The sequence below is a fragment of the Natrix helvetica genome (genome assembly GCF_964273705.1).
Source record: "Natrix helvetica genome assembly, chromosome: 10".
NCBI classification, from domain to species: domain Eukaryota; kingdom Metazoa; phylum Chordata; class Lepidosauria; order Squamata; family Natricidae; genus Natrix; species Natrix helvetica.
In genome coordinates this window covers 15462863-15479353 of record NC_138561.1, presented here as the reverse complement: position 1 = coordinate 15479353, position 16491 = coordinate 15462863, and the positions used below count along the sequence as shown (strand labels likewise).

The window sequence follows — 16491 nt, the reverse complement described above, 5'->3', positions numbered from 1 at the left end:
AATCACCCCAGACTAATAGATTGGGAAAGTGTCATATGTTCCATGCCAGAAAACATCCAAGAATTCCCAAGAAAGAAGCTTAATATTTTAATCAACAGAGTTGGGAGAGAGCTTGGAGATCTTGCAGTCCAATGCCCTGGTCAGGCAGGAAACCCTATACCATTTGAGACAAATGGTTGCCCAATCTCTTCTTAAAAACTTCCTGATTGATAGATCTTGGTCTGTCTGGAAGTTACCCAGGGGTGGGCTTCAAAAATTTCCGCAGCAGGTTCTCTGCCCAGTTGCTGGGTGGGCGTGGCCATGGTGGATGTGGCCCAGTTGGCCTCCTGCACCATGGCAGGCGGGGGGGGGGGGATCTTCACCTTCCCCAGGCTTCGGGGGCTTTCTTCCAGACCCAACCATGTAGCTTCTTTATAACAAACCATTCTGAACATGCCCGAGAACATCCTTTTTTCCATTCTATAGTTTTATGGTCTGTCAGCCCTAACAGATTTGATGATAATCATGCAACTCAATAAACATTAGTGATGGAATGAGATCATTTAGTATTTTACCCTGGTCCCATTAAGGATCTCTTTATAGAAGCCATTGCTTCTTGCGTCAGATTGACAAGTTCCACTGATGCAAACAGCAACTTTTCTCTTGATGCATGAAGCAAGAAGACGTCTGTCTCCAATTTATGTACATGCACAATTACTAATTGTAAGATTATATGTTGCATGGGAAGGGGATTTGCATTGACATCCTGATCAGATTAACTCCTGTGGGGAGAAGACACTAATGGACGGTCAGATGTTAAATTCATAGCTGGCTATGAAAGTTCCCAGGATCAAATCCATGGAGATCATATGTTTCAGGTTTGTACATCTGTGAGAATTGGTCAGATAGTAGAAACACATACGCAGATGGCTTTAGACTGTGTCTTAGTTTAATTAGAGGTAGGGAATTAAAATGTAATGATATACTCTAGTCTTCCTTTATGTCACCAGCATACAATGTAAGAACACGTAGGGAAAAACAGAGAGCTCCATAGATTTGGTGCCTGTAGAGAACGTGGTCACTCTGTTTATATTTCTTGGAAGTTTGCAAGCATTTAAATTTTTCTATCTTGGCATATTTCCACTTTCCAGAGATAAACTAAGAATCCAAATATTGATACCTGCAAATGAAAGAACATAGAACATGAGTTGCACATGTCTGAACAGGTGTTCTAAATGACTTGGAAGACCATTCATCTAACCTTGGTCACTTGGTTTGCAACTCATGCTCAATCATAATAAGGTTTCTTGGCTTTGATGGAACAGGAGGTGTGAATCTGACCTGTTGTGGCCTTGTCAGCAAATTGTAGTTAAAATAAATTAGGGCTTAGTGTGAGGTGTGAAGCCAGCTGATGATTGATCCATGGTTCTCAGGGAAAGGGTCATGAGAATTGGGATTTCATTGGGTTTTAGCCTCTCACATGAATACAAACCTTTTATAAACTGCTGAACTACAGTTCCCAGCATTCTTCATCCTTAGCCGTATCATTGGGAGCTGCTGGGAGTTGTGTTCCCCCACCATCTGGAGATTTCTCATCTTTGCTCTCCGTCAACCTCTATGCATCAGCAGAAGCATTGTTGTTGACTCTTTATTTATTCCGCGGTCCATCTCGAGTCTTAAACAATCGTGGTAGAATGCATGCTTATAACATTTTGATTTCCCATCACACCCTTTCTAAAATCGAGCCCGGTCTGCATGCAAAATTAAGTTTCCCTGCCAGAGGAGCAATCTTCCTTAGATTTAGATGTTTTCCAATGATTCACCTAAGAAAAGGGTGAGAAAAAGGGGAAAAAAAGAACACAAAGCAACTCAGCAATGGAACAATGACACAGTGATGATCTTATGGTTGTTGTTATTATTATTATTATTATTACATTGTGGTTGGTTGCACAGTCAGCCAGATGTTTAATCTTATGACTATTAGTGGTGTGCAGAGTTCTTGCTTGGGAGCCATTGTGAAGGTAGAGAAAGCAGCGACCTTTCCTACCCCCCACCCCTTCTGCCATCTAGACATTCGGCAATCACGGTACCCTAATTAATAATATGAGCTGTTGCTGGGTTGATGGAGAGGCCCCGGTAACTAAGCGTTCCCCCTCTGCCACACATTCCTTTCTACCAGATTTCTGTGATATTAATGGTGTATGGTAGGGGAAAGCAATGTGTTTTATTCTCGACGCTAACCCTGCTGTTATCAAAGTAACTTCCAGCTTATTAGTGACAAAAGACTTTTATTCTTTGTGCTGCCCTATTCACCAGTGCTTCCTGAATTAAACTCCTGTTTCCTGTTCTTTATATGCATGACCACATCTGGGTAGCTTGCTCACAGCCCCACTGCTTAATAACAATCACCTTCCCTTTCAGTCTCTGTTGATTGTTTCTAATTCACTCTGACAGATAGTGCCTGACAACTTGCCTGCGTTTCCCTCCCTCCGTGACCTGAAGTTACTCACGGCACTTATAGAGTCTGTCATTTTTAATATTTGATTTCACTTTAAGTTATGTATTTTACAGAGAAGATGAAACCAAAAGGAAGGGAGGGAGGGGGAAAGAAACAGGGAAGAAGAGGGGGAGGCTTTTAATAGAATATAAATTTAACCCTTCTGACGAGATGGAGAGGTCTGTTGCAAAGATGTCTGGGGTGTGCCTTGGGTAGTTGACAACTTATTTTATACAAAGGTGTTGTCTTTCCTTCCTTCCTTCCTTCCTTCCTTCCTTCCTTCCTTCCTTCCTTCCTTCCTTCCTTCCTTCCATCCTTCCTTCCTTCCTTCCTTCCTTCCTTCCTTCCTTCCTCCCTCCCTCCCTCCCAGAAGCAACTGGGAGTTGGTTGAGAAGAAAATGAGCCTGCTACCTCCTTTTCTGCTACCTCCTAGCTTATATTTGGGATAGATAGATAGATGATAGATAGATAGATAGATAGATAGATAGATAGATAGATAGATAGATAATAGATAGATAGATAGATAGATAGATAGATAGATAGATAGATAGATAGATAGATAGATAGATAGATGAGCTAGGTAGATGGGGGACAGAGAGAGAGAGGGAGGGAGAGGGAAGGTAGATATAATTATAAAAGGAAGGTAGAATCATCAAAAATATCCCAAATGTAAACTTGGATGTGGCAGGAAAGTGTCCCAGGTCATGTGATTGCCATTTATGATCTTCCCAACTGGTTTCCGACAAATAAAATCAATGGACTGGACTAGACTAGACTACAACAGAACAGAACAAGAGTAGAAAACAGTAGAGTGGAGCAGAGCAAAACAGAACAGAACAGAACACTTAGGATTGTTTGGCCAAGTGTGATTCAATACACAAGGAATTTGTCTCTGGTGCAGAAGCTCTTGGTGTTTAGAATGTTTAGAAGATGCAGTGATGTTTCAAAATATTGACAAACATAGGATCTGGCATTCTTTCCAGTATTTAAAACAAAAAAAGGGGGGGGGGCTCTCTCCAAAGTCCTGGGAGGAAGAGGAAGAGATAAAATGGAAATTTGCTATCTGGGAAACCTCATCCTGGGCTATCTATCGTCTGTAGGGCTATGGGGAACTTGAGTTACCCTGTCTCCTTCATTTCTGTAGTTGGCTCCATTAATTCAACATCCTATGCAGTCGTGATTCACTGGATCAATACAGATTTCTATTTGTGGTCGGAATTTACTAGGCACATATTGCCCATTACCTGTGGCAATCTTGTATCCCAACCCTGTTATCTGTGAAGAGCAGGGGTACTTAGTCCCAGGTTTTGGATGCAATTCCCAAAGCTTCTCTGAATTTCACCGCCAAATTTCAGTGCTTAGCCCTTGAGAAAAAGAAAATATTATTGCACACGTGGGCAACAGTTAGAGCCACTGCATTTAAACCCTTTCATTTCAATGCTCTTTAAAGGTAAATTAAATCATGTGTTGCTTTTTGTTTGGTTTTACCTTTTCCTTTCTGTTTGCCCCATATAATTGTTTTGGGAGTGCAGCCCTTGGCACAATGTTTATTGGGCGAGTGTGTCTCAACCCACCAAATAGTTGGCATGAAGGCATCATGACATTTCTAAGTAGGGATGGATTAGGTGTCTGCTTGAAACTCTGGGAAAGCCATGGCAGAAAGTTCTGAATGGGAAGAAAACAGCTTCCAATATCTCTGTATTACTTACCTTATTATTTTATACTTATTTATTTGAAGGGTTGTGGTGGCTCAGTGGCTAAGATGCTGAGCTTGTTGATCAGAAAGGTCGCCAGTTCAGCTGTTTGAATCCCTAGCACTGTGTAACGGAGTGAGCTCCCATTACTTGTCCCAGCTTCTGCCAACCTAGCAGTTTGAAAGCATGTAAAAATGCAAGTAGAAAAATAGGAACCACCTTTGGTGGGAAGGTAACAGCGTTCCGTGCGCCTTCGACATTTAGTCATGCAGACCACATGACCACGGAGACATCTTTGGATAGCGCTGGCTCTTCGGCTTTGAAAAGGAGAGGAGCACCTCCCACTAGAGTCGGGAATGACTAGCACATATGTGCAAGGGGAACCTTTACCTATTTATTTACTAAAGTTTTATGCCATCCATCTTGCCTATAGGCGACTCTTAAGAACTGACAATTGATCAAACACCAGTATAACAATAGCAATAGCACTTTGACTTATATACCACTCCATTGTGCTTTACAGCACTCCCCGAGCAGTTTACAATATAAGCATTATTTCATAGTGCCCCCAACAATCTGGGTCCTCATTTTATCAACCTCAAAAGGATGGAAGGCTGAGTCAATCTTGAGCTCTGTCAGGATTGAATTCCAGGCTGTGGGCAGAATTTGCCTGCAATACTGACCTTTTATCAATGCACCACATGACTCTATATAGACATTGAAATAATATACAGTAAGATTAAATTTAGTTTACTAAAATCATTCTGTTAGGAAAAAGGAAAATGGTAAAACATGAATGCAGTATGTCTTCTCTTCTTAATCTATTTTATTTATTTATTACATGTTTTGTTTTTTGGCCACCCATTTCCCCTGTATGCAACTCTGCCTATTTTGGGGGAGATTTGCACATAAAAGTTGCTGGATGTAAAAGTAACCAATATTGTTGAAATGCATGCTCTGGTTATATTTGCAAATGGCAGGTAACTCTTTTGTTTTTGCTTTTCTCCCATCTGCGGAATCTTGGTAAATTATATGTCTCTTACTTCTACAGTTGTTGCGAATACTAATTGTTTAATGTCTGCTCTTCAGAACTTCCATCCCACAAATCACTATCCCACTAATACTAAGTCATTGTTGCTGTAATTATTGCAATTTCATTGTCTTCCTCACTTTTTGATAAATATAGGATATTGAAAATAGAACAAGAAGTGTGCCTCAAGGCAGACCCCAAGACAGAGAATATATCTTATCAATTTTCCCCAAGCTATTTTTTCCCCAATATATGTGAGGACTTCAACTCCCAGAATTCTCAGCCAATGTGACCAAAGGGAGTCCCAACAAAACCTGCAGAAAGTCATATTGAGAAGGTTGGGTTATCATATCTTCTACTGAACTCTTTCATTTTTTTTTCTTTTTGATTTCTCAAGAGCAGTAGAGTTTTGTGGTGGACGTCCCTTATACATTCGAACCAGAGGGGGTATTCAGCAGGTTCTGACCAATTCTGGAGAACCAATAGCAGAAATTTTGAATAGTTCGGAGAACCCATAAATGCCACCTCTGACTGGCCTCACCCCCATCTATTCTCTGCCTCCTGAGTCCCAGCTGATTGGGAGGGAATGGAGATTTTACAGTATCCTTCCCCTGCCACACCCACCAAGCCACACCCACCAAGCCATGCCACACCTACCAAACCACAAGCCTCAAGGCAATTAAGCCTTGATAATTGGCTAGTTGCAGAACTGCAAAGTAGGATGCAGGAACATGGTTTTCATCTTGGACGGGGACAAGCTTTATGCATGGATGGGCTGGAAGGTACTAGCCAATTCTATCCATTTTAATTTAGCTTCTGGTGGTTGGCTGTATCCGACAGAGGCTCAATTCCATAGTGTTACTGTTATCTCATTTGTCCTGTTAGTTAGCGTGTAGTAAGACTTTGTAATTGAATAGATTGCATTTTAAAATGGATTGCTTCTAGTCTAGACCTGGAATGAGATGGGTGTTTTATTTAACAAAATAATTACATGTTTGCTGAAGACCACTAGGGAACAAGTTGGATATTCTCAGAAGCCTAGCCAGGGAAAAAAGTCCCTACTCCTTGCTTACATTATATGACGTATGCATCCAATTCTTAATTCATCTCTGAACATTTCTTCATTAACTGTTTACATAAGACTCTTTAACGGTATTCTGAAGTGAGACTGAATTCTGTTCCTCTCGCTGCACGCAGGCAAGCTGAAATAAACACTTGATTTGTGATTAGCACATGGAGTCACTTATGCCTTATGTTTGGCATTTATACAAATATCCATTGATTACAGGCATAATCCGTTTATTACTGTGCATTTTTGTTGTCCAGTTCCATGGACTGAAAGCAAAAGGTTTCAGTTTTCCAAAATGGGCATGTCCCATATGTGCTTTTGTGATAATGGTAGCCTTTCCGTAGCCGTATAATTGTTGTGATAAATAAGTTGACTACACAGCTATGACACTTTCACCTCTGTTCTTCTACTAAATGTTCTAAAGTAGAAAGTTTGTTTTTGTGGTCACCGAGTACAAATCAAAGTAAAGAACTTTTGATCTACATGAAGCTTTTGTTCCCATCAGACACTCTTCTAAGGTAAAGGTTCTCCTCGCACATATGTATTAGTCGTGGATGTCCGGGCTGGCAGAAAAGCTGGCCGGAGTCCACTCCTGACTAGGACTATAGATATATCCAACATATATGAATATGGAGAGTTAAAAATGGTATTAGTATGACTGCCGTATTGTGAATTTTGTATCTATGTATAAAAGAACAATAGATTGATTATGAACCAGAAAGTAAACTGAGCCGTGTCCAGCATCTGATTCAAAGAAGACACCTGTGCTTTGAAGGCTACATGAAAGAGATAGGGGTGTCTTTTCCTCTCATAAACCTAGTATGACACGAGAGGCTCCAGTTACTTACATTTCTATTTGCTGTATAAGTAGAGCCTCTCTCGCCTCTCTTCAAGGCAAGATGCTGCCAATTCTGGAAGTAGGCTGAGGCTGTAACTAGGAAACAAAATTAAACATCATTTTATGCTAGTAAACTAAGTAAAGCTGTAGCATCCTGGATTTTCTCAGAATTCAGCTGGCCAATCCAGGCTGCAATGCAAGAGTAAATAACGCTTTGATCCGGTGATTAAAAATATTCTCTCCAATTGTGTTCAGATAGATGAGTTATGAGTACTTAAATTGGCTCCAGAGGCAGGAGGCTGCTGTGAAATTTAACAGAGTGAAATGCTGAAGAGGCAGAGCCTACCTTAAGGTTTTTAAATTTTTCATATCCAAGAGGGATACTTTTTCAACAGTGCAAAAAAAAAAAGTCTTTCGTGAGACCATAAAGCAAACTTGTGGTGGGAATGGAACTTCATGGGTGCTTCGTGTACCTTTGTTGCAGGACTGCAGTGGTAGCCAAATGGATACCTTTTAGTTCAGGAATCTCTCAAGAGTTCCACCATGTGATGACTATCTGGTAACTCCATTGTGTACAAATATCCCTTAGATTATGAGTTCTTGGACTGATGATGGCCAAACCACAGGGAGATTTAGAATATTATGGACCTACAGTAGGAGTGGGTTCCTGCCAGTTCTAACCTCTTCTATAGAAGAGGTTCCACAAATCTACAGTGTCGTTTAGAACTGGTTCCAGCTCCCTCCCTCCACCCATCCGCACATCATCAAGATGAAGAGCAAGAGGAGGAATTCTGGGAGTTGAAGTCCAAAAGTCTTACAGCTGTCAACTTTGAACATCCATGGGTTTTTTTTTCTAAAGAGTTAGGGGTGCAAGGGTCTTGTAACTTGACAGCTTTAAGAGTTGCATGCTTCAAATGCCAGAGTTTCTGAGCCAACATTTTGGTTGCTAAGCAAGAGCATTGTTAAGTGAGTTTCACCACATTTTACAAGTTGGCCACACCTATCCAGTCACATGGCTGGCAAGCCACTCCCACCTGGTCACATGTCTGGCAAGCCACTCCCACTTGGTCACATGGCTGGCAAGCCACTCCCACAAAGGAGGCCACACCTACAGAAGAGGTTGTAAAAAGTTTTGAAACCCACCACTGACCCAGAGTTGCAAGAAAACAAATAAAAAGGATGACCAAATAATTCCTGAGAGTATTTGAGCTCTAAATTTACTCACCACAACCATTGGTCTTAAACTGACCAATGAGAGGGTGGTTGGACTAGATGACCCATAAGGTCCTTGCCAACTCTGTTAATCTGTATCTGTAAGTTGTGGGAGCATAATTACTTGAGATGTTTATGAAGAAATTGGACTGCCATTTGTCAGAAATGGTGTAGGGTCTCCTGCTTGAGTGGGGGTTTGGACTAGATGACTTATAATGTCCCTTCCAACTCTGTTAATCTGAAACATCTGGTCTCTAAACTACAGTTTATATGTAATACAAAGTAGGTATCTCTGATTGACATTAGGAAGCTAACAGATTATAGAGTTTTGTTCTGCCAGTAAGTAAAACTTTTTGCACTACCAATGTGTCAGAGGTGGGTTGCTCCCAGTTCGGCCTGGATTGGGTGAACTGGTAGTAGAATCAGCAGGAGGCTCCGCCCAACCACCTGGGTGGTTCTGCACAAGCGCGAATGAACCTGTAGTAAAAAATTTGGAAACCCACCACTGCAATGTGTGTAAATGAATTGTAGTTTAAGAGAAGAAAGCCATTCCAAAAGGTTGCATTACTAAAATTTAATTTTATTATTATTGGCATACCAGACATAGTTCAGAAATAGTTCCTTTCCTAAACAGAAATTGGGTTGTTGGAACATGAAATCAATTCATTACTGTTTTTCAAACAACCTAGACACGTGCGCACGTGTGTATGTATGTAATTTACTGATTGGTTCATGTTTAAAAGATACATATATTACTGCTTCATCCCATTGGACACTTTCAATGTACCGTATCAATTTAGCACATACCACTGATTAGTGAATTGTGCAAGAAATAGTAGAGAAGAATACCTAGCTATTAATATTCCAAACTAATTCATCAATGCTCACTAAAATTATTATTCAAAATTATTACAATTATTAAATTGTAATGCAATTTAAAAGTATCTCCCTATATATCATAGACAAGTGTATCCATTCCTCTTTTAAGACAATTTCATGAACTGACTCCTTCAAGCTAGTGTAATGATGTCCAGATAAGTTTCCTCACCTGGTGCTCTCTTTTTACAATTCTCATAACCTAACCTATAATTCCTGGACATATAATGTTTTCCATGCTGGCTGATCCACTGTATATAGCTATAATTACTAATGATAGTTTTCAGGATATAATAGAATAACAGAATTACAGGGTTAGAATGGACCTTGGAGGTCTTCTAGTTGAACTCCCTGTTCAAGAATGAGACCCGATACCATTCTGGACAAATGACTGTCCAATGTCTTCTTAAAAGCCTTCAGTGAGGAAGCACCCTTCTACTGGTTAATTGTTCTCATTGACATCTCATCTCCTCATCTCATCTCCTTGGTTCTGTGTTGGATCTTTCTCTGATTAGTTTCCATCCATTGCTTCTTATCCCCCCTTCAGTTGCTTTGGAGAATAGCTTGACTCCCTCTTCTTTGGGGCAGCCCCTGAGATATTGGAACACTGCTATCATGCCTCCCCTAGTCCTTCTTTTCATTAAAGTAGATATACCCAGTTCCTGCAACTGTTCTTCAAGAACAGTGATATGAAGTTGTTGGTGTATTTCTGCCAGAAATTCAGTCAGGTACAAAAGGATATAGAGCCACATTTTTATGGCATTAATTTATTGTGCTGAAATATGTATGTTGGATGTGTAAAAGAGAACCCATTGTTTAAACAAATGACAAGCATTCTTGGCACTACTTTTCCATTCAAAGAAGATATTACAAAAATTCCCCAAGACTATTTGAAAAGAATAAGGGTTTCTCTTAACCCTTGTCCTTCTCTAAGCTCAGCTAACTAAGTTTAATGTAGTTGGTTTGAAGAATTGCATTTCCCTGAGATGGTCAGACACTTTTGAGAATGTATGACAACTCCACTTCTAAATCTCTTGAGATGACTTCTGAATTAAAAAAGAGTAACAACTCTTAAAGGAATTGTGTGAATATTTTCGTGGATAGGGAAAAGTCAAGTTGTAACAAAGGGGGATCATACTTTCAATGCGGATGGTAGAATTAGAAGTGGCACATTTCAAAACTACACTGCAACATTCTAGATTCCCTGTTGAACAAATGAATTTTCCAGAGTCTTCAAGTTCAGAACTTCCTGTTTGAGAAAATAAGAAAATAAGGCGAAGTTTCAGTGGACCAAGGCTACTGAAACGGACACAGAATTGTTTCTTGTGTGATTTTATGCTACTCTTTATTTTATTCACCCCTGCCTCCAATCAATTCAGCAAAATAATTATGCAAAGTCAGCTGGAAAGTCTTCCTTTATTTCCACAATATTTTACCATCCCAATTCTTCAAATCTTACTTACTTCCTACCTAGGTGAGTTTGTCAAATCCAACATTTTTTTCCCAGTCCAAGGAAAGACATAGATGGATTTTGTAGCCCATTAATATTCCGCATTGCTCATTTTATCTTTAATAAGCAACTGAACCCGATTTTGCCAAAGGGAAAAAAAGGGGTGAGTGGGTGGGAATGAGGATCCCTAAAAGCTGTGTAATTGCTTTTTAATTTCAAAGTCCAATCCCTTTGTATTTATTTAAAGGTACCGGTAGTATATTTCGGTACTTATTGTTCCTAGTGCTCTGTGTAAAAAAAAAAAAATCATTCATTTCAAGAAGCTGTTATGGTATTGATTTTGGTAAAGACTTCCATTAACTGACCAATCTAAATCTCATAAGTGATGTCAGGATAGTTATACATTTGCTTGCCTCGCATACTCTCAGCCATTACGTTAGAATGCAGGCAGTGTCAGAATACGGCTGTTAAATTATTTCTAAATACTGCACCCCAAACAGCTTAACAGTTCTGCAGTTTGAGACTGACACAGAAATGACAATCTGCCACCTCTTTGTTTTTTAAATATTAACATTGTATTGGGATAGTATTTTTGGAGTGAAAACCTGTGGCACGAGAGGATAAGTGAAATAAACAAAGGCAGCTGGGCTGCATCAAATAATGGAACAATAAGGGCCTTACAGCCGTTCTCATCACTCCAGTATGTTAATTAGCATTCTGTTGTGGCCGCAACCCTGAAAACATGTAATCTGTATTGGTGTACTGTACAGCTGTGAACACACATTCTTTTTTGTTAGTCCCCCGAGTTTGTCTTGCCATTGGCATATGTGTCCAGGCCAAAAGTCAAACCGTTCCTACTAAAGTATCTGCTTGAGAAATAGAATCTCGCCTATATCTTTGGAGGCTTTTTTTTTTTATTAGCCTACGATGCAACTGTGGGACAACTAGCACTTCTCTACTTTCTTTGTTAAAAAAAAATTGAGACTCTAGAAAGAGTGCAGAGAAGAGCAACAAAGATGATTAGGGGACTGTAGGCTAAAACATGTGAAGAACGGTTGCAGGAACTGGGCATGTCTAGTTTAATGAAAAAGAGGACTAGGGGAGACATGATAGCAGTGTTCTGAAAGCAGGACAAGAAGCAATGGGTGGGAACTAATCAAGGAGAGAAGCAACTTAGAACTAAGGAGAAATTTCCTAACAGTTAGAACAATTGATCAGTGGAACAGCTTGTCTCCAGGAGTTGTAAATGCTCCAATACTGGAAGTTTTTAAAAAGATGTTGGATAACCATTTGTCTGAAATGGTATAGGGCTTCCTGACTAAGCAGGGAGTTGGACTTGAAGACCTCCAAGGTCCCTTCCAACTCTGTCATTCTATTCTATTCTATTCTATTCTATTCTATTCTAGTCTAGTCTAGTCTAGTCTAGTCTAGTCTAGTATTTAATCTTGCTTTCATTTGATGGGGCGTGGGGTTGATAAATGATGAGTCCAAATTGAATTATGGGGTTTGCATCAGAACCTCAAAATCTCTACTGTGCATCGAGCAAAACAAAATGGCTGTTGAGTTAAAAAGGACATTGTATTGTCCACTGTGGGTTGCGTTGATGTTACTGGATGGAGGGGAGGAATGGAAAGGTGGGTGAGATAACGATGCAAAGTAAGAAGATGTCAGCAGGACACTGGTTTTCCCAGTGTTTGGAATGAATTTGGGGATTTGCTACAGTTTTCAAGTATTTTACATGTCAAAAAGGTGGAATATTTTTCAACCATCCCATCATTAAATTAGGATGGTTTTCTGAGGACCACATAAAGGGATCAGGCCTCATCATATCCGCCATCTCTATATCCTGTATGATCTATAATCCGAGCAAGTCATCTTCCTTCAAAATCTGTCTTCTGCAAACACAACTTTTTTCCTGACACATTTTCTTCTTCAGATGATGTTTTGGAACTCATCTTCTTAAAAGGTAGCCAGCCTGCTTGAGTGTATATTTTCTATTACAAAACTCATCCCCTTTGTATAGCTGTGTATGCAAAGCTTTGAAGGGCTCTTTTGCTTTTAAAAAGTCATGTATGGAAGTGTTCTTGCAAGTTACTTTGTGAAGTGATACTTCCCCCCACTTTTAAAAGTGAGATGGTAACATAGTTTTATTGCTCCTCTATGATCTGCAGTTCTAGGAACTGAAATTGGCTTATACACAGGTAGGTGGTATTCAGCCAGTTCCGACAGGTTCTGGAGAAGCAGTAGTGGAAATTTTGTGCAGTTCGGAGAACTGGCAAGTAGGCTGGCCCCGCCCCGCCCCCTCTGCCTCCCAGCTGATCTTCTTTTGTTGCCCTGCACAGGAGAATGGAGCTGGAAAGTGGGTTACTAGGGTGGGGAGGGAATGGGGATTTTGCAGAATCCTTCCCCTGCCACGCCCACAAAGCCACACCACACCCACAAAGCCATGCTCACAGAATCGGTAGTAAAAAAAATTGAATCCCGCCACTGGGTAGGCACATATTCCTCTTTCAAATTTTCTAATCAGCTTCTAGAAGAGGTTTCAAGGAGACATAAAGCGACAGATACAAGGAGATCCCACTGTGCTGGCTATTTGGTGTGATTCCTTATTGAATGACATCATACCTTCAGATCTGCTCTCCGTTATTGTTCATGACTTCTGAACCAAAAGAAGTCAATTCCTACAGGAATTGATCTGGATATCTGGCCCTCCCAGATATATTTGTAATATGTAATGTCCAAAATTTCCAGCCAGCATATCCAATAGATATTTGGGATTTGAGATCTAACTATTTTATAAAGTATGAGGATGGGAAGCAGAGGTGGTATTCAGCAGGTTCTGACCAGTTCTGGAGAACCAATAGTGGAAATTCTGAGTAGTTCAGAGAACCGGCAAATACCACCTCTGGCTGGCCCCACCCCCATCTATTCTCTGCCATCCGAGTTCCAGCTGATTGGGAAGGAATAGGGATTTTGCAGTAACCTTCCCCTGGAGTGGGGAGGGAATGGAGATTTTACAGCATCCTTCCCCTGCCATGCCCACCAAGCCATATCCACCATGCCATGCCACGCCCACCATGCCACACCCACAGAACCAGTAGTAATTTTTTTTTAATCCCACCACTGATGGGAAGGTTGGTCTATAGACTTTCGCCATCAAATTCATTGGATATTTACCAGGTAGAGGAGAATTATTGTAACCCAGGTTGAACTGAGGGGTCCTGGGTGCTTTCTTGTTTTCTTGCAGATATTTCATTATACTGATGATGGTACCTTGTTGGATAATTAAACGTCTGCAAGAAAAAAACACCAAGCTCAGAGTCTGTGGAGACACTTTTTCGAAAGGCAACTGGACTTTATTTTTCTTTGAAGATGTTTTGCTTTTCATCCAAGAAGCTTCTTCAGTTCTTCACTTCTTCAAGGACCCTCCCAGTCACTAGGTATTGGCAGCGCAGCACTCCCCAACTGATTTATTCTTAGGGAATCAGCTCCATAGAAATCAGGATGAAACATTGCACAATAAAATGGCAATATTGTGGGAAATAAGTGGAAAGCATCTATAAAGAATTAGATGTGGGCCACTTGTCAGATAAGAATGTATTCATCTTTTAAAACAGCGGTTGGATTTAAGAAATAATTGGAACAAGTAGCTACTACTAAAGAGTTACTCTTGTTTTTCTTTTGCCCTATGATGGATTTTTGAATGAAGTAATATTATTTTCTTCGTTCAAGATGCCTTTTCACAACAGATAGGCAGTTGTCAACACCATTCGTTGGGGCCCATTTATCATCTCAAAGTGATGATTCTCATGTATTCTGGGAGACAGGGATTTCTCTCTCTCTCTTAGGGGTGCTCTTGGGTGAATGCATCCTTTATCCATACTCAAATGATAACAGCGATGACTTAGTTTGTATTTCTGGGCTAATCTACTTCAAACTTGATCTTGAAAAATTACTCTCACTGTGCGCAACACACACACAGACAGACAAACACAGCATAGTGTTTAAGCCATTGTGTTGATCTAAAGTCATTCCCATTCTCCCTCCCTCCCTCCCTCCCTCCCTCCCTCCATCTCTTAAAAATAATGAATAAATTGTTTGGTGATTGTGATGGGAGTGCGTGTCCACTTGAAAATAACATGAGAATAGGGCTTGGGAGGATTCTTAGCTCTTTTATTTAGGATACAGCTTTTTATTCCGATAATTAGATTTGTAACACCTTTTTTTTTCTCTTTTGCTTTTACCGGACTAATATAAGGAATGACCCCAAGACTTTCCTATTTGACTTTTTATATAATATTACATATTATGATCATAAGTAAGTAGCAAGATAGTAAGGCATACTTGTGCAGACTGATTTTAGGGTCAATTATTGACATTCAAATCATACCAACACATCTCTCTTTTTTTTGTAAATGGAAAGAACATTAGCAATTGTGATAAACATTTCTCCCTCCTTCCTTCCTTCCTTCCCCCCCCCTCTCTTTATTTCCCTTCATAGTTTTAAAAGTATCCAATTAATGGGAGGGTTTTGCACTCCAGATGTGGCTATGCTATAATAGAGTCTTAGAAAGTGGAAGGGAGGGTGGAAAAGGAAAAAGAGAGAGAGAGAGAAAAAAAAAGCCACAAAACCTAGCTTGGAACGAAGGAGAACGAAATCAAGAGCACACCTGGGTTTGACAAAGATTGCATTTACTGACTGCTGCGCTATCACATTACAGAGACAGAGCAAATCTTTGGGAGCAGCTGTAGAGAAAGGCTTGGCAAATCGGTATGCAAAAAAACAGGGCATTGTTAACTTAATCAGATGCCTAGGAAAAAGATGTGCCAGACCAAAGGGTGATCTATAAACAAGCATGGAGTCCAGAGACCTATGGGGAGCGAAGGGTGGATCCCCCCCCCCCGCCTTTCTTAAGCTCTATCCTGAATCAGATTATTACTATTTTTTTTAAATCATCCTTCTTCCTCCATCCTTCCCAGGAAAAAAAATGTTGCTATTCAGTCTACATTTCATTTCGGAATTGTATCATAATGTGAATTTGAGCTCCTGCATAACACATACAGATGGAAGGAGAACTTTGCTTGAAAACACTCAACATTTGCTTTTATGTTATACGCTATTTTTTAAAAAAAATCTGAGGTTCTGTTTTAAAAGAAGACTTTAAAAACAAACAAACAAGGCTATATTAGCTGGTGTGTGTTCCTGGATATTCATCTTAGCTGAAAATATCCTCTTTAAAAATCTTAATCCCTGGGTTTTTAAAATAAATAAATGTGTACATGCAATGTCCCTTGCAATGCAATTAATAAATCAAGCAATTATCAGAATACCAAATACAACAAAATACAGAAATCTGATTTAGTAGCAATTTTGTTTTGATACAGATAAAGTCAAGAATTTTTTTTTTAAAGAGAAATCATATGCCCCATCAGTTCAAATGATATCACCATTAAACTATGCAGATTTATTGGGGGGAAGAAAGGCACTATTGTTTATTATTATTATTTTTTTACAAATATATTGAGAGGAAGGAAGGGAGGGAGGAAGGAAGGAAGGGAGGAAGGAAGGAAGGGAGAGAGGAATAAAAGGATTGCATTTATAAACCGAAGGCGCCTAGAATTAATTCTGTCTTCAAGAGAAGTTTCAGTCACCTGTTATTCATGTTCCCTATTAATGTTAATGGGGATATATGGCAAAATTGACTTCATCTTTAAATCTAATATCATAAAAAATAAAAGAGTAATGCTATTTAATCACCCACAGCTTAATAGTGCCTCTGTTGTTTACTGCCTTTTCACTAATTGCTCTGTACTAATGTGTTTTTGTGTGATTTCCAGTAGTGCTA

General features: G+C 39.8%; 1 protein-coding gene across 6 annotated transcripts in view; it reads left to right on the top strand.

Moving 5' to 3' along the window:
* ZNF536 (zinc finger protein 536) overlaps positions 1-16491 on the top strand; it is a 444580-nt gene that overhangs the window by 253232 nt on the left and 174857 nt on the right. For 2 of the 6 annotated variants that reach the window (XM_081963200.1, XM_081963199.1), the window contains exon 1: positions 5832-5982. The exons of the other annotated variants lie outside the window; for them this stretch is intronic. In XM_081963200.1, the coding sequence (XP_081819326.1) occupies positions 5922-5982 (61 nt within the window). In that variant the 5' untranslated portion in view covers positions 5832-5921. Of the gene's footprint in view, positions 1-5831; positions 5983-16491 lie in introns of those variants that run through there. 6 annotated transcript variants of the gene reach the window in all.